At 41.6% G+C, this 26,852-nt stretch overlaps 1 protein-coding gene across 9 annotated transcripts in view; it reads right to left on the bottom strand.

Annotated features, from left to right (window-relative positions):
* LOC139749070 (solute carrier family 35 member C2-like) overlaps positions 1-24,846 on the bottom strand; it is a 123,960-nt gene extending 99,114 nt beyond the window's left edge. For 2 of the 9 annotated variants that reach the window (XM_071662530.1, XM_071662534.1), the window contains exons 1-2: positions 24,666-24,801; positions 21,383-21,648 (exon numbers count right to left, since the gene is read on the bottom strand). In XM_071662530.1, the coding sequence (XP_071518631.1) occupies positions 21,383-21,434 (52 nt within the window). In that variant the 5' untranslated portion in view covers positions 21,435-21,648; positions 24,666-24,801. Of the gene's footprint in view, positions 1-13,342; positions 13,407-21,382; positions 21,649-22,457; positions 22,478-24,552; positions 24,802-24,827 lie in introns of those variants that run through there. The other 7 variants (XM_071662532.1, XM_071662536.1, XM_071662531.1 and 4 more) reach the window with 7 other exon arrangements.
* Between the last annotated feature and the right edge of the window lie 2,006 nt (positions 24,847-26,852).

The raw sequence follows: 26,852 nt of genomic DNA, 5'->3' as shown, positions 1-26,852 counted from the left end.
AAAACACTTCACTTCCTCCAGTTTTTCTCCATTCAAACTCACCTCCTATCCCTGGGGATAGGGGAGAAAGAATACTTCCCACGTATTCCCTGCGTGTCGTAGAAGGCGACTAAAAGGGAAGGGAGCGGGGGGCTGGAAATCCTCCCCTCTCGTTTTTTTTTTTTTTTCCAAAAGAAGGAACAGAGGAGAGGTCCAGGTGAGGATATTCCCTCAAAAGCCCAGTCCTCTGTTCTTAACGCTACCTCGCTATCGCGGGAAATAGCGAATAGTATGAAAAAAAAAAAAAAAAAAAAAATATAAATATATCTTTTTTTTTTTTTTTTTTTTTGCTTTGTCGCTGTCTCCCGCGTTTGCGAGGTAGCGCAAGGAAACAGACGAAAGAAATGGCCCAACCCACCCCCATAACATGTATATACATACGTCCACACACGCAAATATACATACCTACACAGATTTCCATGGTTTACCCCAGACGCTTCACATGCCCTGATTCAATCCACCGACAGCACGTCAACCCCGGTATACCACATCGCTCCAATTCACTCTATTCCTTGCCCTCCTTTCACCCTCCTGCATGTTCAGGCCCCGATCACACAAAATCTTCACTCCATCTTTCCACCTCCAATTTGGTCTCCCTCTTCTCCTCGTTCCCTCCACCTCCGACACATATATCCTCTTGGTCAATCTTTCCTCACTCATTCTCTCCATGTGCCCAAACCATTTCAAAACACCCTCTTCTGCTCTCTCAACCACGCTCTTTTTATTTCCACACATCTCTCTTACCCTTACGTTACTTACTCGATCAAACCACCTCACACCACACATTGTCCTCAAACATCTCATTTCCAGCACATCCATCCTCCTGCGCACCACTCTATTCATAGCCCACGCCTCGCAACCATACAACATTGTTGGAACCACTATTCCTTCAAACATACCCATTTTTGCTTTCCGAGATAATGTTCTCGACTTCCACACATTCTTCAAGGCTCCCAGAATTTTCGCCCCCTCCCCCACCCTATGATCCACTTCCGCTTCCATGGTTCCATCCGCTGCCAGATCCACTCCCAGATATCTAAAACACTTCACTTCCTCCAGTTTTTCTCCATTCAAACTCACCTCCCAATTGACTTGACCCTCAACCCTACTGTACCTAATAACCTTGCTCTTATTCACATTTACTTAACTTTCTTCTTTCACACACTTTACCAAACTCAGTCACCAGCTTCTGCAGTTTCTCACATGAATCAGCCACCAGCGCTGTATCATCAGCGAACAACAACTCACTTCCCAAGCTCTCTCATCCACAACAGACTTCATACTTGCCCCTCTTTCCAAAACTCTTGCATTCACCTCCCTAACAACCCCATCCATAAACAAATTAAACAACCATGGAGACATCACACACCCCTGCCGCAAACCTACATTCACTGAGAACCAATCACTTTCCTCTCTTCCTACACGTACACATGCCTTACATCCTCGATAAAAACTTTTCACTGCTTCTAACAACTTGCCTCCCACACCATATATTCTTAATACCTTCCACAGAGCATCTCTATCAACTCTATCATATGCCTTCTCCAGATCCATAAATGCTACATACAAATCCATTTGCTTTTCTAAGTATTTCTCACATACATTCTTCAAAGCAAACACCTGATCCACACATCCTCTACCACTTCTGAAACCACACTGCTCTTCCCCAATCTGATGCTCTGTACATGCCTTCACCCTCTCAATCAATATCCTCCCATATAATTTACCAGGAATACTCAACAAACTTATACCTCTGTAATTTGAGCACTCACTCTTATCCCCTTTGCCTTTGTACAATGGCACTACCAAATCATTTTCCCTAACCCTCTCACTTTGCACACCACCTCGACCAAAACACCCTATATCTATCTATCTATCTATCTATCTATCTATCTATCTATCTATATATATATATATATATATATATATATATATATATATATATATATATATATATATATATATATATATATTGAATTGCGATTTCACCTTCATACTAGCATCACGGACAAGGGTGATATATACTTTTTCATATTACCTTTGAAATTATGAGTGAATTGCTATCTTGTCAGCAACATGCAAGGCAAATGTGTTCATGGTTTAACGAGCGCACATGTACGTTCAACGTGGCAGTTTATTCGGCAAGCGAAATAATCTGCTTTATTTCAGATCTGTTTGGTATGATATACAATTTGTTTTATCATTTTGTATGTAAACACATTTGCCTAGACTTCACTGGTGTTATCAGTTATCGTAGATATGATAGTTCAATTTCAGTTATACAGTCAGAATAAATTAGTGCTCACGGGCATTACACAGCTGGTGAACTGATAAGTCAGTTCTGAGAACAAAGAAATTTGCATCTCTACCCTCACCCAACTGAAGGAGATATACTGCCCCCAATGAATCCAGTGACATGTAAACATGCATATTTCATGTTTTACCATATGTGAGCCAAGGAACAAAAAATCAATAATACCATACAAGGGTGAGAGTAACGAGACGAGAGAACACGATACAAACTAAGGACACTGGTAAAATCTGACGAGTTTTAGCCAGCCAATCAAGAGACCTCAGTGATCGGCCGATACCTAGTGTCCGCGCGAAGAACATGGTACCAGTTGAGGCTTCCACCAGCCTCTGCTTCGTCAAGAAGCTGTCGTAAGCCTTTTGAAATACGCTTATACACAACCTACAAAAACAATAATGATGATGAAATTCGACTACATTACTCAGAAATAACGGTAATCGTTGATAATGATAATAACAATTACATCTATAGTACTAATGAGAGCAATATCATCGATCAAAACAGGAAAACAATTTGACCCGGCAGAGATGTCACAGGGTTGAAAAATCTTTTTTAACAAATGATACAATTTTGATATATATGTAAAAGCAGAGAAAGAGGTTACTGCTACAAAGACTTCGCCAATAAAGAGGTTCATGAAACTTCAGCGAACATTTCTAACACGGTACAAACAATTTAGGCAATTAAGAAAATCTAACCATTTGTAGAATTGAAATATATATATATATATATATATATATATATATATATATATATATATATATATATATATATATATATATATATATATATATATATCCGTTAATAGTACGGCCCAGTACACTACCTTTATGTATGCATAGCCAGCACGGTCCCTAGCCTAGCCTAAATAAGCACACAGTAACACTGGAAATTATTACCAACACTTTGTTTTACGACATATCATGGTGTGGTGTTATAACAAAGCAACATGTTATGGTGAGGTTATGACACACTGTGGTGAGATAACTGCACAAGGTGCCATGAGATCAGTGTACACCACGGTGGTTGTGAGGTCACTACACAATATAACTGTGCTGAGGCCACGTAAGTTCTCTTGATATGTCTGCACAATCGTTTTTAAATGTGATCTCGGTAGAGTCCAACTGACCTATGGCCTCTAGTCCCCGGCATTATGGGCCCCTCTCCAGAGACCTCTCCCTCTCTAACAGACCCGCTTCTTTCACTATACCAACATACGCGGTCTCTCTCTCTCTCTCTAGTAACCTCCTCTGTTGAACACCATCTGTCTCGTACCTCACCTAATATTCTACGTACTTTTCTCTAAAGCACAGTTGACTTATGATGTTTTTCTCTAACTATAACTTATCTAATTTTAACTATCATATCTAACTAGGATCTCCACTCACAATTCAGCTTCACAGAGGTAGTGTCAGTGCTTATTCCAACACCAACACACCTTGAGTCTCCAGACTTTGATGTTATCCGGCTCAAAGTTTGTCTCCCTTTTTCTTGACTATCTATACTCCTGCCATGAGACCGTGGCATACTCTCACCCGAAAACTAAGATCCTCTACCTTGGGTATTTCAGTGTTCACCATAGGGAATGGTTGAACTCCTCCCATTCGGATGGTGGAGGGACTGAAGCCCTCACCTCCTCCATTCTCAATGATCTAGAGCAAAATTTCTCCCACCCTACCCATATTCCTCACCGCTGTGACCACTCTCATGATGTTCTGGATTTGTTTTTCTCCTCTAATCCTTCGCACATTCATGACACCATTTCACCTCCAGTTGGTTTATCTACCCACACTGCCATCAATCTATTTATTGTAACGTCATCTCCCCTTCCAGGAACCCCTTCTAAACGGAAATATTGGCACCTCTTCCTCCAAGACGACCTCTTCATCCAATCCTTAGTTCAGCCGTTCCTGTTCTGAGGCCATTCATGCAAGGGATCAAGCATATCGGACTTCCTCTAACTCCCATTCAGCATTTATCACTGCCCGTAATCGTTACAAGTAGGTTATCCGTGAGGCAAAGCGTTCATACCTTATTAAAAGGAAGTGCTGTGACTATGTATCTACTCATCATCCACTAATAGGTTAATAGGTCTTTCTGGTCTTTAGCTAAGGGCATCGCTAACACCTTCTGTCACTCTACCTTCCCTTCACCTTTCCGTTCTGACGGTACCATAGTTGTCTCTCCCGTAGACAAAGCAACTCTCTTTAGTTTCCGTTTCTCCTCTAACTCCACCTTGGATGACTCTTAACATTCCTTCACCCCCTGATGCTCCTCTTACCAATCCTATGCCCCTTCCCGTAACCTCTACTAGAACCGCCAGAAAAGAGCCTCTCTCTCTCTGGACACAAGCAAGACTTGTGGTCCTAATGGCATCCATCCCCGTGTCTTTGAAATTGCATCCATACTGGCTTGTCTATTTCGTTTGTTTAAAAGCTAGAATTTTTTCCATCTTGGAAGCATGTAGTGGTACGTCCTATCCCTGAGAAGGGTGACCGTTTTAGCTCCTTTAACAATCATCCTGTTGCTTTGACAACTACCATTTCCAAAGGCTTTGAGTCCCTCCTCAAAAATCCCATATCCTTAGACATGTTGAATCTCACAGTCTATTCTCTGATCACCAGTATGGCTTTCGTACGGCGAGATCCACTGGTGATATTCTTTCCTCTCAACTAATGTCTGGTCATCATCCATGAACGATTTTTTGGCAATCCTGTGAAATTTGTCCTCGATATATCCATAACATTTAGCTCATCTCTTTTGGCTTCCTCATATCTGGCTTGCTCTCTGGCCGCTTTATCTTCGTGGCTGTTGATGGATCAACCTCTTCCCCTTTCTCCATCAACAGTGGTGTCCCTTAAGGTTCTGTCCCGTCTCCTACACTTTTTCTCCTTTTAATCAACGATTTCCTTTCTCTGACAAATAACTAAATATACTCATATGTTGATGACTCAACACTGAATTCCTCCACATTACTCCATTCTGCTCCATTTTCTCTCACTCGATCTGCATCTCAGAGACACAACTTCCTCTCTAAACTGAGACTTGGACAGGATGTCTCCGTGGGATAGACACAATCTGGTCTAGTCTAATGCCTCCAAGACCTAGCGGCTGCCATCTCTCTATTGAAGGTTCCTCCTTACTTTCCTCTCTCTTTTTTGACTGCTGTGTAATTCCACCTCTTGACTCATTGAACATATTTGGTAATACTGTAACATCCACTCTATCTTGGAAACCTCATATGACGAAAATATTTAAGTCTGCCTCTAAAACACTGGGAGTCAGGTTTAGATGTCGAAATTTCTTTTCCAAACACTTGCTCCGTTTATACAAAGGATTGATCCGTCCTTGTGTTGAGTACTGATCTCACACTTGGGTGGTTCTAGCTCTTTATACTTACTTGAGAGAGTCGAGTGGAAATGGTCTGACTTATTAACTCTCCCAGGCTAACTCCTAAACTTGACCCGTTTACCCTACGCCACAATGTTGGTCCACTTTCCCATTTCTACAGGTGTTACTTTGGATTTTGCTCCCCAGAGCTGGCTGCTTGTGACGAAGCATACTCATCATGCTGCTGCGTCATATGATCACTGTGTGAACGTTGGCAACTCAAGGATGCGCTGTTTTGATAACTGTTTCTTTCCTTACACCTCCAAGCTTTGGAACTCTCAACATTCCCATATCCTTCCCAATCCTTATGACCTGGCATATGTTAAAAAACAAGTTTTTCATTTCATCCAAAATACAGAAATACTTTCCTTTTCCTCTTCTTTTCAACCCTTTCTTTAACCTCTCTCTCTCTCAATATATATATATATATATATATATATATATATATATATATATATATATATATATATATATATATATATATATATATATATATATATAAATATATATATATATATATATATATATATATATATATATATATATATATATATATATATATATATATTTTGCCGCTGTCTCCCGCGTTTGCGAGGTAGCGCAAGGAAACAGACGAAAGAAATGGCCCAACCCACCCCCATACACATGTATATACATACGTCCACACACGCAACTATACATACCTACATATATATATATATATATATATATATATATATATATATATATATATATATATATATATATATATATCAACTAAGACCCGGTCTTTATGTGGACTTTTGTCCTACGTGACTGGAGCCTTCAACGTAAAAAAAGAAAACAAAAGAAAATAAGCAGTGAGGTCGTACAGTATAACCCACTTCCCTCCCTGCCAGGCAATTAGGTCCAGGTGTGTGTTGCACATGCCACGAACACCTGACTCAGGCAACATGGCAACTCTCAACAAATAGTGATAATCATGTTTTTATCATATTTTACACTTACTCGCTGTCTCCCGCGTTAGCGAGGTAGCGCAAGGAAACAGACGAAAGAATGGCCCAACCCACCCAAATACACATGTATATACATAAACGCCCACACACGCAAATATACATAACTATACATTTCAACGAATACATACATATACATACACAGACATACACATATATACACATGTACATATTCATACTTGCTGCCTTCATCCATTCTCGTCGCCACCCCGCCACACATGAAATGGCACCCCTCTCCCCCCGCGCGCGAGGTGACGCTAAGAAAAGACAACAAAGGCCACATTTGTTCACACTCAGTCTCTAGCTGTCATGTGTAATGCACCGAAACCACAGCTCCCTTTCCACATCCAGGCCCCACAGAACTTTCCATGGTTTACCCCACACGCTTCACATGCCTTGTTTCAATCCACTGACAGCACGTTGACCCCGGTATACCACAACGTTCCAATTCACTCTATTCCTTGCACACCTTTCACCCTCCTGTATGTTTAGGCCCCGATCGCTCAAAATCTTTTTCACTCCATCCTTCCATCTCCAATTTGGTCTCCCACTTCTCGTTCCCTCCACCTCTGACACATATATCCTCTTTTTCAATCTTTCCTCACTTATTCTCTCCATGTAACCACACCATTCCAATACATCCTCTTCTGCTCTCTCAACCACACTCTTTATATTACCACACATCTCTCTTACCCTTACATTACTTACTCGATCAAATCACCTCACACCACATATTGTCCTCAAACATCTCATTTCCAACACATCCACCCTCCTCCGCACAACCCTATCTATAACCCATGCCTCGCACCGATGTAACACTGTTAGAACCACTATTCCTTTAAACATACCCATTTTTGCTCTCCGAGATAACGTTCTCGCTTTCCAGACATTCTTCAATGCTCCCAGAACTTTCGCCCCCTCCCCCACCCTGTGACGCACTTCCGCTTCCATGGTTCCGTCCGCTGCTAAATCCTCTCCCAGATATCTAAAGCACTTCACTTCCTCCAGTTTTTCCCCATTCAAACTTACCTCCCAACTGACTTGTCCCTCAACCCTACTGTGCCTAATAACCTTGCTCTTATTCACATTTACTTTCAGCTTTCTTCTTTCACACACTCAGTCACCAACTTCTGCAGTTTCTCACTCGAATCAGCCACCAGCGGTGTATCATCAGCGAAAAACTGACTCACTTCCCAAGCCCTCTCATCCACAACAGATTGCATACTTGCCCCTCTCTCCGAAACTCTTGTATTCACCTCCCTAATAACCCCATCCATAAACAAATTAAACAACCATGGAGACATTACGCACCCCTGCCGCAAACCGACATTCACTGAGAACCAATCTTTCCTCTCTTCCCACACGTACACATGCCTTTCATCCTTGATAAAAACTTTTCACTGCTTCTAGCAACTTGCCTCCCACACCATTTACTCTTAATACCTTTCACAGAGCATCTCTATCAACTCTTATCATATGCCTTCTCCAGATCCATAGATGCTACATACAAATCCATTTGCTTTTCTAAGTATTTCTCACATACATTCTTCAAAGTAAACACCTGATCCACACATCCTTTACCACTTCTGAAACCACACTGCTCTTCCCCAGTCTGATGCTCTGTACATGCCTTCACCCTCTCAAACAATACCCTCCCATATATTTTCCCAGGAATACTCAACAAACTTATACCTCAGTAATTTGAACACTCACCTTTATCCCCTTTGCCTCTGTACAATGGCACTATGCATGCATTCCACCAATCCTCAGGCACTTCATCAAGAACCATACATACATTGAATATCCTTATCAACCACTCAACAACACAGTCACCCCCTTTTTTAATAGATTCCACTGGCAATACCATCCAAACCCGCTGTCTTGCCAGTTTTCATCTTCCGCAAAGCTTTCACTACCTCTTCTCTGTTTACCAAATCAATCTCCCTGATCCTCTCACTTCGCACACCACCTCGACCAAAACACCATATATCTGCCACTCTATCATCAAACACATTCAACAAACCTTCAAAATACTTACGCTATCTCTTTCTCACTTCACCACTACTTTTTATTACCTCCCCGTTAGCCCCCTTCACCGATGTTCCCATTTAGTCTCTTGTCTCATGCACTTCATCTACCTCCTTCCAAAGCACCTTTTTATTTTCCCTGAAGTTTAATGATACTCTCTCACCCCACCTCCCATTTGCCCTCGTTTTCACCTCTTGCACCTTTCTCTTGACCTCTTGCCTCTTTCTTTTATACATCTCCCAGTCATTTGCACTACTTCCCTGCAAAAATCGTCCAAGCGCCTCTCTCTTCTCTTTCACTAACATTTTTACTTCTTCGTCCTACTACTCACTACCCTTTATAATCTGCCCACCTCCCAACTTCCTCATGCCACAAGCATCTTTTGCGCAAGCTATCAATGCCTCCCTAAATACATCCCATTCCTCCCCCACTTCCCTTCCGTCATTTGCTCTCACATTTCTCCATTCTGCACTCAGTCTCTCCTAGTACTTCCTCAGACAAGTCTTCTTCCCAAGCTCACTTACTCTCACCACTCTCTTCACCCCAACATTCTCTCTTCTGAAATCCTCTACAAAACTTTACCTTCGCCTCCACAAGATAATGGTCAGACATCCCTCCAGTTGCACCTCACAGCACATTAACATCCAAAAGTCTCTCTTTCACGGGCCTATCAATTAACATGTAGTCCAATAACGCTCTCTGGCCATCTCTCCTACTTACATAAGTATACTTATGTATATCTCTCTTTTTAAACCAGGTATTCCCAATCACCAGTCCTTTTTTCAGCTCACAAATCTACAAGCTCTTCACCATTTCCATTTACAACACTGAACACCCCATGTACACTAATTATACCCTCAACTGCCACATTACTAACCTTTGCATTCAAATCACCCATCACTATAACCCGGTCTCATGCATCAAAGCTGCTAACGCACTCACTCAGATGCTCCCAAAACACTTGCTTCTCATAATCTTTCGTTTCATGACCAGGTGCATAGGCACCAATAATCACCCATCTCTCTCCATCAACTTTCAGTTTTACCCATATCAATCTAGAGTTTACTTTCTTACACTCTATCACACACTCCCACAACTCCTGCTTCAGGAGCAGTGCTACTCCTTCCTTTGCTCTTGTCCTCTCATCAACCCCTGACTTTACTCCCAAGATATTCCCAAACCACTCTTCCCCTTTATCCTTGAGCTTCGTTTCACTCAGAGCCAAAACATCCAGGTTCCTTTCCTCAAACATACTACCTATCTCACCTTTTCTCTCATCTTGGTTACATAATGATATTGGAAGCAGATATTTCTGCATTCTTTTTCCAGAGCGGTTAGAGTATCTCCTAAGACTATCTAGATTCCTTTATAGAATTTCCAAATCAGTAATACTCTCTGTACAACGTGGTGTTTGCTTCAGTATCCTGTCTCCTTATCGTGTTGGGTGGATAGGAACCTTCTGCTTTATCATTCTGTCTTCATCTATATTAGTGGATGGGGAGGAGCCTTTTGCCTTATCATTCTTCTCCATCTATAGCACTCGGTAGGGGGGAACCTTATGCTTTAGTATGCTATCTCCCTCTATAGTGCTGGCTGAGGAGAGCCCTCTGTCTTATTACGCTGTCTCCACGTATATTGATATGTGGGGAGGAACCTTCTGCTTTACTATCATCTCTTTATCTATAGTACTAGGTTAGGATAAGCCTTCTAATTTACTATCATCTCTTCATCTATAGTACTGGGTGGGGGGGAGCCTTCTGCTTTACTATCCTGTCTCCATCTAAAGTGGTGGGTGAGGGGCGAGGTGGGCTCTGCTTTACTCTCCTTTGTTTATCTGCAAGATTACAACCCTCAGGTCACGATAATCGTTCTGTAACAAATAACCTCTTCATCTACTCTTATACGAGTCTTCTAACCAGTCATATTGATAGACACGTATAACCATGAATAACAAGCAAAATAAACATACACACTGAAAAACACACACAAGCATACCTACAAACATGCAAATATACTAACAAATACACTCTCATACACTTAAAAGTAAACATACACACTCGAAATAATTAGTGCGCATATATCCAAAACACACACACACACACACACACACACACACACACACACACACACACACACACATACATATATATTCCTATGAGTCCACGAGGAAAATGAAACACGCTAAGTTCCCAGGTGCACTTTCGTGTAATAATCACATCATCAGGGGAGAAACAAGAGAGAAATGTAACAGTCAGTTGATATACAACGAAGAGACGTAAACATTTGGTAAACATTTGATTGTCCAAGACAGACAACGAGCGTATCATAAACTTATTATGTGAACAAGAAGGGGAATTGTTTACAAATCTTATCGACAATAAAGTTATCCAATTTGTATAAAACATTACTAATATTAAGATAATAATTCTTTGCGTACTCAATAATAAGATTCAATGATGTTTCTCGTGGCACTGGAGTTAGAATTAATAACAGATAGCATTACTCCAGTCAATACAATGATCATAGTCTTTAACGTGATTAAACAAGGCATTTGATTCTTGTCCTGTTCTTAGGCTAACCATGTTTATGTTGCTTAAGTCTAACAGAAAGATCCTTACCAGTCTGCCCAACATAAAACTTATCTCAATTTCTACATGGCACTTTATAGATGCACCCAGGAGAATTTTCTGGTGAGTTCCTGATTAAGATATTCTTTATAGTATTATTGTTGCTGAAGGCAACATTTACATTAAAGGATTTAAGCAACATGGGAAGTAAAGTAAAACTATTATTAAAAGGGAGAACTAAAAGATTCTTGGTCTCAATGGAAGGTTTGGGCTCAACTCTATTAAGTGATTCCTTTGCTAACTTAAGGGATTTATCACTGAAAGATTTGGGTACTTTAACTTAGATAAATAGAATATATCTTCTCAAACTCATCATCAATAAACTCTGGACTGCAAATACGTAATGCCCTAAGGAACATAGACTGAAATTATTATAATTTAACTCTGTCATGTTGAGGTGAGTAATAGTGGATATATGAGGATACATTGGTAGGTTTTCTGTATATGTTAAACTTAAACTTGTTTCCTTGCCTGTGGATCATGCAATCTAAAATTGGTAACACCATTATTTTCATTTTCTACAGTACATATGATGGAAGGTACTAAATTGTTAAGTAAGGGGAGAAATGTTTGTAAATTTTCATTTGTTGGCCAAACACAAAGAACATCATCTACATACCTAAATAAAATTGCATTAGAAGGTAAGATATCCTTTAGTAATTTTGTTTCAAAAAATTCCATATAAAGATTACTTAGTACAGGTGAAAGAGGGTTACCCATTGCCATACCAAATTTTTTAGCAGAATAATCTCCAATGAATTGAAATACACAGTCTTTTATATAATATCTCATCAGTTCAATGTTAACGCACTTTGAAATAGTCCAAAACATCAAATTAATATTCTAAAAGGTCATCAACTGGAACTTTTGTGAAAAGTGAGGAAACATCAAAGCTAACAAGTTTGAAATAAAAATCAACATTGATATTAAGCTTGTTAACTAAATCTACATTGTTCATGATATTAGAATTCGATATCTTACCCACCGAAGGGCTTGATAAAGAAACTAACCATTTTGACAATTTATATGTGATGGAGCCTACTGAACTCACTATAGGTCTTGCTGGAAAATTTTGTTTATCGTGTTTTGATAAGTCCAAACATATATGGCAATGAAGGAGACAAAGATGACAAACTTTTAATAAGAGAACCATTACTTTCAACAACTTCAGTTCTTTATTGAAATGGGAATTAACTGCTTCTAGGGGATTCTTACTGGGTTTAAAATTTGTAAACAACTCCCCTTCTTGTCCATATAAGTTTATGATACGCTAGTTGTCTGTCTTGACAATCACGTGTTTACCAAATGGCGTCCTAGCTACGTCTCTTCGTTGTATATCAACTGACTGTTATATTTCTCTCTTGTGTCTCGCCTACTGATGTTATTATTACACGAGAGTGCACTTGGGAACTTATCGTGTTTCATTTTCCCCGTGGACTAATACGAATATACCTGATCACGCGCAAAATTGTGATCCTTTCCAACACACACATACTTACACATGCTTAATAAGAATATACATACACTAAAGAGAACTATATTAACTTTCTAAGAAAGATTTCTGGTGTTGCCCGGAGCCTCGTTGTATAGCCTCTTACAACAAAAGACTGCGCTACATCCAGTAGCAGGGAAATGTAGACTCCTTTGGATGTGGTACCTTCTTTGGACAAGACTCTATTCCAAATGATACAACCTCGCCAAAGGTGACTTTAGTTGAGAAACTTCATCTAGAATGAGCTCAGTAATACACAAGAAATATATCAACATATATACACACACACACACACACACACACCCATAAAATAACATGCATATAAGCATTTTCCAGAAAGGCACAAGCATACACACATCTACACAGGAACATATTTTAAAAGAAAAGAAAAGAAAAACATTTCTGACATGCAAAAAAAAAAAAAAAAATCTTGCTTCAAAGTTGACCCGCTATATATACAGACCTTTTGCCCTCGTATGTGCTCTTTCTATCGCGGTTTGTCCCCTCCCCATGCTGCTCCACCTCTTGATTACGAACACTCGCTCACAAATCGTCAGTCTTAGACACATACAGACTATGGCGGGTTATAATTCACACGCGGCGGAGGACAGTATTCGAACCGTTCTGTCCTTAGTAACGGCAGCTACCACACTGGCTGGAGCAGCTCTGTAACACACACACTAGCTGGAGCAGCTCTGTAACACACACGCACACACATTACCTCCAGCCTATTATTCTTCGAGAGGTGCCACAGTGAGATTATTGCGTCAATTGTTGGCGGGGCAAATCATTTTCCACGGAAAACGCTTTAAGTGGCAAAGGGATGACTAAATTCTTTAATAAGCTACTCTTAATGGAAGAGCTTGTTCATGATCATCGTGGTGAACGTACGATATAAATAGTTAACGGGGAATGAATTACCTGCATTTGCCATAACCAAAGAAGTTGATGACATGTTCTTTGTCTAACTTTCATTATGATAACACACACACACACACACATATATATATATATATATACATATATATATATATATATATATATATATATATATATATATATATATATATATATATATATATTTTTTTTCTTTTTTTTTTTGCTTTGTCGCTGTCTCCCGCGTTTGCGAAGTAGCGCAAGGAAACAGACGAAAGAAATGGCCCAACCCACCCCCATACACATGTATAGACATACGTCCACACACGCAAATATACATACCTACACAGCTTTCCATGGTTTACCCTATACACTTCACATGCCCTGATTCAATCCACTGACAGCACGTCAACCCCGGTATACCACATCGATCCAATTCACTCTATTCCTTGCCCTCCTTTCACCCTCCTGCATGTTCAGGCCCCGATCACACAAAATCTTTTTCACTCTATCTTTCCACCTCCAATTTGGTCTCCCACTTCTCCTCGTTCCCTCCACCTCCGACACATATATCCTCTTGGTCAATCTTTCCTCACTCATTCTCTCCATGTGCCCAAACCATTTCAAAACACCCTCTTCTGCTCTCTCAACCACGCTCTTTTTAAATTATTTCCACACATCTCTCTTACCCTTACGTTACTTACTCGATCAAACCACCTCACACCACACAATGTCCTCAAACATCTCATTTCCAGCACATCCATCCTCCTGCGCACAACTCTATCCATAGCCCACGCCTCGCAACCATACAACATTGTTGGAACCACTATTCCTTCAAACATACCCATTTTTGCTTTGCGAGATAATGTTCTCGACTTCCACAAATTCTTCAAGGCTCCCAGAATTTTCGCCCCCTCCCCCACCCTATGATCCACTTCCGCTTCCATGGTTCCATCCGCTGCCAGATCCACTCCCAGATATCTAAAACACTTTACTTCCTCCAGTTTTTCTCCATTCAAACTTACCTCCCAATTGACTTGACCCTCAACCCTACTGTACCTAATAACCTTGCTCTTATTCACATTTACTCTTAACTTTCTTCTTTCACACACTTTACCAAACTCAGTCACCAGCTTCTGCAGTTTCTCACATGAATCAGCCACCAGCGCTGTATCATCAGCGAACAACAACTGACTCACTTCCCAAGCTCTCTCATCCACAACAGACTTCATACTTGCCCCTCTTTCCAAAACTCTTGCATTCACCTCCCTAACAACCCCATCCATAAACAAATTAAACAACCATGGAGACATCACACACCCCTACCGCAAACCTACATTCACTGAGAACCAATCACTTTCCTCTCTTCCTACACGTACACATGCCTTACATCCTCGATAAAAACTTTTCACTGCTTCTAACAACTTGCCTTCCACACCATATATTCTTAAGGGAGGCAAGTTGTTAGAAGCAGTGAAAAGTTTTTTATCGAGGATGTAAGGCATGTGTACGTGTAGGAAGAGAGGAAAGTGATTGGTTCTCAGTGAATGTAGGTTTGCGGCAGGGGTGTGTGATGTCTCCATGGTTGTTTAATTTGTTTATGGATGGGGTTGTTAGGGAGGTGAATGCAAGAGTTTTGGAAAGAGGGGCAAGTATGAAGTCTGTTGTGGATGAGAGAGCTTGGGAAGTGTCAGTTGTTGTTCGCTGATGATACAGCGCTGGTGGCTGATTCATGTGAGAAACTGCAGAAGCTGGTGACTGAGTTTGGTAAAGTGTGTGAAAGAAGAAAGTTAAGAGTAAATGTGAATAAGAGCAAGGTTATTAGGTACAGTAGGGTTGAGGGTCAAGTCAATTGGGAGGTAAGTTTGAATGGAGAAAAACTGGAGGAAGTAAAGTGTTTTAGATATCTGGGAGTGGATCTGGCAGCGAATGGAACCATGGAAGCGGAAGTGGATCATAGGGTGGGGGAGGGGGCGAAAATTCTGGGAGCCTTGAAGAATGTGTGGAAGTCGAGAACATTATCTCGGAAAGCAAAAATGGGTGTTTGAAGGAATAGTGGTTCCAGCAATGTTGTATGGTTGCGAGGCGTGGGCTATGGATAGAGTTGTGCGCAGGAGGATGGATGTGCTGGAAATGAGATGTTTGAGGACAATGTGTGGTGTGAGGTGGTTTGATCGAGTAAGTAACGTAAGGGTAAGAGAGATGTGTGGAAATAAAAAGAGAGTGGTTGAGAGAGCAGAAGAGGGTGTTTTGAAATGGTTTGGGCACATGGAGAGAATGAGTGAGGAAAGATTGACCAAGAGGATATATGTGTCGGAGGTGGAGGGAACGAGAAGTGGGAGACCAAATTGGAGGTGGAAAGATGGAGTGAAAAAGATTTTGTGTGATCGGGGCCTGAACATGCAGGAGGGTGAAAGGAGGGCAAGGAATAGAGTGAATTGGATCGATGTGGTATACCGGGGTTGACGTGCTGTCAGTGGATTGAATCAGGGCATGTGAAGCGTCTGGGGTAAACCATGGACATCTGTGTAGGTATGTATATTTGCGTGTGTGGACGTATGTATATACATGTGTATGGGGGTGGGTTGGGCCATTTCTTTCGTCTGTTTCCTTGCGCTACCTCGCAAACGCGGGAGACAGCGACAAAAAAAAATTATTTATATATATATATATTCCTATTGTGATCCTTTCCAACAATATATATATATATATATATATATATATATATATATATATATATATATATATATATATATATATATATATATATATAATCTCATCTCGCAGCTGAGCATTTTGATAAGGCCAAATATATTCTATTTACTCAAGTGTATCAGTCTCATGTTCACTAACCTCCCTCCAAGGGTACACACCCTAGGTAATCTTTAACATAACTCTTATTTGAAACCTAAACTATCTATGTAAAGCATCGTTATATATTCATCTTTCAGAACGTTTGGGAAGTTGATGAAACCTCCAATGCCTGTATCTGTATTTGCCTTTTCGACAGACAACACAGCCTTTCCTTCCCGTAAGCACGAAAATTCAAACACGGAAACAAAGCAGACGACAGACAGATAACAACCCATCGCAGTGGCGCCATTTTAAACCAAAGGGAACAAACTAAAACCGTTGCTACTTCTCTCCTCGCCATTCTTACCGAGTTAATACTCCCTTACGAGAGATATTCCTTGCTTGAAACAGGCTTAACTCACACCACGAGCCCCGGATGTTCTGAAGGTCGTGTGATAATCTTGGTGATAACGTTCGGACTATCATTGTAGGACTTATAACCGCAACTTTAGTGAGCTTTCTTTGTATGTAATAAACTTGTTTGTCATTACTAAGTTTCTTTGTAGTTTTTTTTTTTTTTTCTATAAACCACAATTGTACACACAGTGGAGTAGACAGGGAATCTCCACCTTTAACAAAGAGGAAGGGAGAGAGTTAGATGTGGTAACAATATGGTTTTTTTCTTTTTAACTTTTACTAAAGTACCCTCATTGTTCCAGACAAAAAAAAGAACACAGCTCTGCCCTCTCCTCGTCCGGCTATTGATCTTTGAGGTTATATGCAATGTCTGTGGAATGTATAATGTTTCAATCAAGTCCATGGTTCCTGATTGGATAGGTGTCCATAAAACTATGACAAACAGTGAAAACAATGGAAGGTCAGAGCGCAAGCTGCTGCCACACGCCAGAGGTGTCAGTGTTCATTAATAATCATTCATGTATGACGGTACGACACTTGGGTATGATGGCCTTACATCTGATGCGACCATTCAAAGTCAGATTATTGTCGTAGCGTAGCATCGTATTTAAGGGGTCGTGCTCAGGAACTCAGTGACCAGTTAACGGGAGCCGAAGTTGAGACAAAAGGGTGATAGTGTTTACGTTTAAGATATGCCGGGTTCTCCTGCCTGAGACGGGGCCATGTCACATGTCGGCCCGTTCTTTGCGTGTGTTTACGTATTTGTATTTACAATACAGTACAAGGAGAAAGTTGCGTACTGGTGGGTCTCCACCTCTCGGAAGTTTGGTACACAACACACAGACCAGCCTATTAAACCCAAGTAAGAGTGCAGGCATTCACCGTCTCCTTGGTTAGCCTATTCCAACCATCCACCACATATGCACTTAACCAATATTTCTTTACATCTCCTTTCTTACCAGTCTTGGCTTGCTTCTTCTCAGCCTGAGGCTATTCCGGTACTGCATCTTCCGTAGAACTGCTCCCTGTCATCATCACCCATCTTATTTAGGCACCTGGAGGTCGTTATTAGGTCACCTCTCTTCTCTACTTCATCGTCGGACAGGATTGTATCCCTCAGCCTCGCTCACCGTAGCTCAGTGACCCCTAACTAGGTTCCATTTTGGTTGCTCTGCACCCCTTGGTCAAATCTTGAGGAACTCCGTCAAGCCCGGTGACCAGACTTACGAGGCATAATTAATTGTTTGGTGTGATATATGTTGTAATTACCTTAAGAACCATTTTCTTATCCATATACTTGAGTCTGATTCAAAATTTGCCAGAAGACGGTTTGCTCCTCGTAGATCTGGATTGTAGGTCCAGCTGGATTCATGATGGACAAAGTCGATCACCAAGTCTCACACACTCGGATTCATGTAGTCGATTTCCAGGTGGGTAATAATCTCGCCGAGATCTTCCATTGCGTCAAATCCTCATTATCTTCCACCTACTCGAACTGAGTATCGTTATCCGTTCATCAGGCAAACTTTGGAGTTCGCCCAGGCTCTTGGAAAACTGATGCAAGCAGACATGTTTTCGGGATGAGTCCCGTCCGTATGTGTGTTATGATGGAGAGCTAGTGATGGAGGGACAGGAAAAGTTGGTTGGTCCTTTTCCAGAATGACTTCAAAAACCATGAACGGAGGGCGACTTAACAAATGACCAAAGGATCTAATGACTAGTTAATTAAATTCTATTTATAGCATATCGTGTAGATTTAAGGTTTAATATTTCAGTTTGAAGATCAGATGAATAATTTTATACGGGCTTATCGAAGAGAAATATCACATGGGCATCATTGTTTGCATAAAAACGTGTAACCCAAAGCAAAGGACCACTTGGTCAAGTAATTTGTTCAATCAAGATACATTGGTATTCTTCCGTAATGGAAACATAAGTTTTATATTTTGCTTCTGCGGCACCAAAGGCCATTACAGGGGCATAGCGGCGTCCAAAGGGAAAGAAACAGATTGAAGGTCTACGTTAAAGCCCCTTTGGTAGTGCCGAAGGCCAATAGAGTGGCGTAGCGGCAATCAAAAGCCGTTAAAGAACTGATATTAATTTCTACTTAATTTGGACCATTAACCTGGTATAAGTAGTAACGGTATTTTCTACCAGCTAAAACTTTCCTTATAATCTGGTTCCTGTTATGAAAAAAATATAAATGACTACTGCCTTAGAGCATGATGTTTAGAATAAATGATAAGCCAGATACCCAGTTATCTACTCTCCTAATCGTTTATTTCCATCTTAAGATATGCATATTTTCATGTCCTGCCGTGAACTTTACATTCTGTCACCCGCAGTCCAATATCTTGCCTCAGGTTAAGTTAACGTAGATCATGTCTTCCATCCACCCCCTGAACTCTACTTGAATATGACAGCTTGACTTATAATCTGACTCTCTAGGGGTCACAGTAGAGTGACAGACCCATCTGAATTATAAGCGGCTGTTATTTCCCCACGACTGTACATTTGTATAACTTCCCAGACACACTCACAGATAACCTACGTGGATGACGCCTCTCCGTAAGAGCACAGCAACTCTGGATTCCTGGGAGACAATCACAATGAACATGTGGAGGTGGAGTGTCCCTACCTGTGTACAACAGCTGTGATTCCTTCGGAGGCAAACACAGATAAGAAGCGAGGTTCGAGTATCAAGAGGAGCACACAACCATATCGCTGGGAGACACACGCTGTAATTAATGCTTTACTAACACTATTTCAATATTTTTTTTTCCATAGGAAAGGAAAACTTTTTGCGATCATCAAGATGTCCACAAAAGTCTGTTTTGGTAAGCGTGGTCTTATAAAATTCGTAGTTGAGCGGAGTTGTGGCAGAGCTCTTACGATTATCCAAGTCTTTGTTTTCTTACGTTTATGGTACCATAACTCACACTACCAACCAGTCTTATTATTTTTTTTTTTTTGGAAGTCTATTGCTAATGTCTGACTACCAGATGGGATTTCTATGGCACACTTTTGCTGTCTGCAATGGAGCATAGTAATCAAGTGTGAAATAAGAACGGAAGGAAATGTTGCTTGGAAAATATAAAATATATCGTATTCATTCCATGGTTACAGGTGAAGAATTCTTGGAATTGTGAGACATTAAATCTCATAATACGCGGCATGAAAGTCAAACGAAAATTATGGTCTCCTTGCATGCTGGCCAAAGGGTGAATGTTATGATCCAGGTTAAGTTACAGATGAAATCAATTTTTGAACGTCAGAACACAGATATATCCAGAGTTGCTAGCCTTTTGCCATTTAAATCTTCTGATGTTGGTAAACATCTGTACATTTAATGTTTCATGAGTATCGTATTTCTAAATTCCTAGTTATAGCCAAAGTTAATGTGGAAGGTTAAAGTGCGACTCCCGACAAAGCGATTCCCATGTTTACGACGCATGAAAAGCTGTACTACGGCAATAATTCATCTTCATAGGTTTAGACAATATTAGAGAAAAACTAAATTCACAGCGATTATTAACGAAAGGAGCCACAGTCTTTTATAAGCACCCACCCGGCGCCAGAATCGACGTTTGCACACTTTCACGGATGTGAATAATTTGCTAAAAGCTGGTTAGGCTGCGTCCAACCGAAGATAGAGGTCTTTTTCTTTCTTCTTCTTTAGGTCCTATTCCAGGCTATTACCACAAGTTTAGCCTTTTTTTTTTTTCTTCTTTTTTAGTGTTGAACCAGTTGCTTTCGAGGGGGTCGCCACTGTTACAACAGTAGAGGGTATAAGTTACGTTCCATTTCACGAGACTTAAGTCTCAAGGAGGATCCAAGGAATTGCAGTTCCCGGATTGGGTTTAGTTTCCACGGGTTTGGATTTAGATGACATTCAGTCTCTTTTAAGATTCTAATCCCCTTCTATTTTAGAACTTTCCATTCATTTTTATCATATTTGGACCAATCGACTTACCTTATGGATGAAAAGATGTTCCGAGCACCAGCTTCCTACTTTTTTTCCCCAGTTTAGATTTATTTTCTCGAGGTGTAATGACACTAGCTTATTAGCCCAGGTGAATTCTTCATATGAACAGATCCTCTTTTCCCAAAATATAAACAAAACAGAACACAGACGACAATTATAATGACGCACAAATCAAATACCGTCGCCAGCTATCTTGCTCGATGGTCGTCTCTACACGTTTTGCAACACCTGTGCCATGTGCCGGTACCTTCACATGTGTGCAACACCTGTACATCCTTGGAATAAATGCGCTATCACTAACCTGTGCAGCTGTTGCCACTCCATGACCGTCCAAACGTGTGGTTCCTAGGAAGAGAACCGTATCTAAAACTAACCTGCACGCCAATAGCGCCTTTCAACGTACGTGGTCTGTAGAACTTCGAGTGTAATTACCTGCCATGATCCTCATGATGAATTCGTCGTAGAACCTTTGGAGTTTAGTCATGCGTCGGTCTCTGACATTGTTCACACTTGACTTGACAAGCGTCGCATGTACTTGTATTTTCCTTTTCCATTCACTTTATCTATATATCACAGTTCACCCACAACTGCAGACGTTACTACACTAGGAACATACATCTGTGCGTGTCTGGATGTTGGTATATTTCTTGCCCTCTCGTTGCTATCAGATATTGCTTTTACTTTCTCAAGCATCACTCCTGATAACGTACAAGAATACAATTATGTTAAAACTTCACAAAAAACAAGTGCGTACTTATATCAAAACTAGTGTAAATACAGTAATCATTTGTGAGATTCCGAATCAATCGATCGTCTTAAGTTTGCCCTGCAACCCTGATAGACTTGATATTATTGCATCATTATCTATAACATGATAACTGTGTTGCCGGCAGCGCGTTGCCACTTCTACCATCCGCTTGAATAACGGGGACGGTTGCCACCTCACGACCGTGTACCATATTACCGCGCCAGTTGCTACCTCGCTACCATCCACTAGGCTAGTCTTGCATTGCCACCTCACTACTGTCCACCAGGCTAGCCTGACAGTCTGTTGCCACCTCACTACCATCCACTAGGCTAGTCTTACATTGCCACCTCACTACCATCCACTAGGCTAGTCTTACATTGCCACCTCACTACCATCCACTAGGCTAGTGTGACATTTGCCACTTCACTACCATCCATCAGGTTAGCCTTACGGCTGCCACCTCACTATCGTCCACCAGGCTAGCCTGACAGTTGCCACCTCACTATCGTCCACCAGGCTAGCCTGACAGTTGTCACCTCACTACTGTCCACTAGACTGGCCTGACAGTTGCCACCACACTATCGTCCACCAGGCTAGCCTGACAGTTGTCACCTCACTACTGTCCACCAGGCTAGCCTGACAGTTGTCACCTCACTACTGTCCACTAGACTAGCCTGACAGTTGCCACCTCACTACTGTCCACTAGACTAGCCTGACAGTTGCCACTTCTGTCCACCAGGGTAGCCTGACAGTTGTCACCTCAGTGTCGTCCACCATGATAGCCTGACAGCTGCCACCACACTATCGTTTACTTGGGTTTCTAATAACGTTGTTTACCAGGTAAAATTTTTTAACACTAATTGGCTGGCGAGGTGTTCCCTGGGCTGTGATTGGCTGGCGAGGTATTCTCTGGACTGTGATTGGCTGCCAAGGTATTCGCTGATCTGTGATTGGCTATTGAGGTAATCAATGTCAACCGTGATAGGCTGTTGGGGCATTCTTTGGACTGTGACTGGCTGTCGAGGTATTCTCTGGACTTCTATTAGTTTCCGGGGTATTCTTTGGAGTGTTATTGGCTGCCGAGGTATTCTCTGGACTGTAATTAGCCGGGCGTAGGGTAACTTCATTAGCACAGGGCGTCACGCTAGGTCTGATTCCTTATGTTGTACTTCCGGTAAGCTCTGTTGCTACGACAACGTGACGTCACGGGAGAGGATAAAAGAAAACGAAAAGAAAATGAGGACTGAGTAAGGCGAGGTGCGTTTGGGGTGTAGGAGATAGAAGGACGGGAACAGGCCATAACTCGACACAGCCAAGTCAGCAGAGGCGCGGCCATATTTACGTAATGCAAGAAGGTAAGAAGGGAAGCAACTGGTGGGTGTGGGAGGCGGTGGCAAGGAGATATACCGCGGGAGGGGAACCGACCGGCCGGAGCGGAGGGCAGAAATTAATCTTAATGTCGGAAACATAAGAAGGTGGCAGATAATGCGCCACGGAGAGGGGCCAGGTATAGGAGTGTGACTAAAGCATGGATATCGCAAGAGAGTTTAGTATTGGGGGAATCTTAAGCACTACGGTACGAGATACGTATCAGCTGACAGATAAGGGAGAAATTCAGGCTTATCTATACCCAACCAATATAACCTTGGTTCGAAACCAACCTGTGGCTGGCGGGTGCCACACACGCACACTGACGGATAATATACAATATTTAAGATGTGTTTACTGTCAATCTGTACGTGTGTTCAGCAACACTTCCATTTTTTCTCAATATTTTTTAACATAATGGGTATTACTGACTGTTCACAAGCTACTGTCAAAAGTTGTAAAAGAAATCGCTGTTCAGAGCTTCCTTTAGTATATAATAGGTCTTTTTTCTCTCTTTCTCAGTGGAATAGTGTTTTACAACTGTTGTTAACATGGAAGCCTTCGGAGATATTGAGGTATTGCGTCACGGTCTGACCACTGTCCACCAGGTCTTCCCATGACGTCGTGTCTTTCCCGTGTTGTCCTGATGCTTGACTTTGCAATGACGAAATCAAATGTCAATTTCGTTTTCAGGTTACAACTGCTGAGAGCAAATTCTTGTCAAATGTCGCCCCGCAAAGTGTTACTTTCCTGAAGACACCTTGACCTGGTGGCAGGTCACGGCATGTGACCTCACCTGACCTACTAATTCCCAGAGGAACGAGTTTGGTGACCCCATGTTCGGCGGTGGCAGGTCAAAATCTGCCGCTGTAATCATTTCATCAAACAGATGACCTGACCCCTCTCCACTCTTACGGGCCTAAGCCTCAGTCTAGCAGCATGGAGGTCATAGGTCATTGCCCCTGGGCTATTTCCACTTGTATTCCTGGTGGCGCCTCCTCTCTTGACGTCCACCTTCGGCAGGAACTCGCTTGAGACATTACCTCCGCCCGTCAGGAGCAGTGGCTGTAACACACAGGATCTACGGCCTCGCCCGAGGCGGTCCAGCGACCCAAGCATGAGTCGTCAGCCGCCACACACTCCTGGAGGCGCGGCACGCGCCACAACCGCCTCCGACAGGAGCTTCAGGTAGACCCGGGGCAACCACGCATCTCTCCAACGTGCTTCCGTTTTACCATTATGCCACCTTTGCCAGCATCGAGCAACTCCTGCCTTCACTCATCCAATTTCTCAACCTACCTCACTGGCTCTCTCTCTCTCTCTCCTTCTTCACCATAATCCAGAACCTTCAAGGAGTTCGATGTCCCCTGTGGCTACCACACCTATTACACATCATTAACCAACAAAGCACTGTTGTTATTGTTGTTATCGTCCACCCCTCTCGGCTACACCGCGCCCACAACCATACGAACACACACTGTTGTACCTTTCAATGATCGTGTTTCCTTTTGGGTAAATTATCATTTATCTTCGCAGGCACTTCAAATCTGTTTCAAAGTTCGTCTTTCACAGGGGTGGAGCTAGTCTGAATATTCTCACCTCTGTTGGTTCACACCGTTCCCTCCTCATGTGTTGTGTTGTCCTTCCTCACTAGCTCGTGCTGTGAGGAGAGCGACGGGTCCCAGACCTTACAGCGAGGCTACCACTGGCGCGACTGAGGACCTCCCGCCACAGAGATAAAAGTGCTCGCTGATAACTTACCTACCACCCGCCTTATCTTCTCCAGTCTGGCACTGATGAATCATGCAATATATTTCTTGTAATAACCACCTTCTCTGCCTGGTGAGATTAATGACTTGTATCAAAACATGTCTTTGATATACAGGTGTACTATGTTGTCAACATGTGTTAAACGTACAGGTATACTGCCATATTAACATACGTGTTAAACATACAGGTATACTGTTATATCAACATAAGTGTTAAACATACAGGTATACTGTTATATCAACATACGTGTTGAACATACAAGTATACTGCAATATTAACATACGTGTTAAACATACTGGTATACTGCTATTTTAATGTGTTAAACATACAGGTATATTGCTATATTAGCATACGTGTTAAACATACAGGTATACTGCTACATTAGCATACGTGTTAAACATACAGGTATACTGCTACATCAACATAAGTGTTAAACATACAGGTATACTGCTATATCAACATAAGTGTTAAACATACAGGTATACTGCTATATCAACATACGTGTTAAACATACAGGTATACTGCTATATCAACATACGTGTTAAACATACAGTTATACTGCTATATCAACATACGTGTTAAACATACAGGTAGGTATACTTACTAGACCCTGGATGTGGTGTATGAACCATTTGGGTTCTCCCTAGTCGACCCCACACAGGGGACCGGTTCGTACTTTGGACCTCGCGAGATCATGATGTAACAAAGGAATATTGATATGAACAGCCTTAGAGACGTGGAGAACAAGGGTGTTGTCTCTCCCGATAGTGTTGTCTCTAAAAGAACTGTTGAACCATATATGCCATGCCACAAGTGAATCCAAGTGGATTCAAATAACAGCCAACCACATGACAATGTTTGGTGTCCGTAACTTGTACCAAATTAGGAAGCAGCAGCATTTCCTGCCTCCCTGGCAGATAACTCCCTTTGACGTCACTACACCTCCTTATCCACCGAAGACACTACTTATAATCTTTACCTTCAACGCTTAGCTAAGACCAGTATTCTTGAACATATACAGAAAACTCCAGACTGACAATAACATAACCCAGTGCATCTACACTGACGGGCTGGCAGTGCTACCATTGTGGTCCAGCCTAACGGTAATAGACTGGAGAAAAAAAAATGTTAGAAAAACAACTGAGCATCTACTCTACAAACTGGATTGTTCGCCAAACGTATCGCTCTTGAGCAGGTAGAAATTACTGCCACAGACAGCTTATCTGTGATTCTTTATCTTCACTACTTGCCCTTAACACCCGGAGATCAGAATGTAACATGCTGGTCTCAGAAGCCAGACACAAATACTCGGACATTATTGCTCAAGGGATTCGGATCAAATTGTTATGGATTCCTTCTCATATAGGCCTCAATGTGCATGACAAAGCTGATGCTTTAGACAAACTTGCAGAAAGTATAGGTGATGTTGAAAACAACGTTGGGTTGGCAATGAGAACCCTCAAAACTGCAATTAGAACACAATAGAACTAATTGACCTCTTTGATGCAGGAAGACGAGTTCAGATAAACAGAAGCAGAAACATTTTCCATCACAGTGAGATGTGTGAAGTAAAACAGGTATATGGAAAAAAGTAATAAGGCAGACTAAGGCTAGGCTATAGGTACTGTTGGTGCTTTGGCCTAACTGGAGATGATAACCGGGTGCAGTGTAAAGTTTGTGATCAAAGACTTGGACACACACTAGAATGTCATGTCTTAGAATGTAACATAAAAACAAAAAATAAGAGCCTTTTAGGGATAGATCTTATCAAACCCTGCAGGAAATGTCACAACACCTTATTGTTAATAACAAGATACCTGAAATATTAAGTTTGTATCCACTTTTTGCATCTAGTCGGTAACACTTACCATATGAAACTGTCATGCAAGGACTGAAATACGACTGTAACATCTCTATGTAATCTCAACCCACTGGGGTCTGAGTAAGACCCTTTGTGACCCATTGTAATCCTTTTTGCGCTACCGCTCACAGGAGGAGCATGGAGTGAACCATACA

This window comes from Panulirus ornatus, chromosome 6 (assembly GCF_036320965.1).
Source record: "Panulirus ornatus isolate Po-2019 chromosome 6, ASM3632096v1, whole genome shotgun sequence".
In the NCBI taxonomy this organism is placed as follows: Eukaryota; Metazoa; Arthropoda; class Malacostraca; order Decapoda; family Palinuridae; genus Panulirus; species Panulirus ornatus.
The sequence above is the reverse complement of the archived record's forward strand: the minus strand, read 5'-3'. Positions and strand labels throughout refer to the sequence as shown.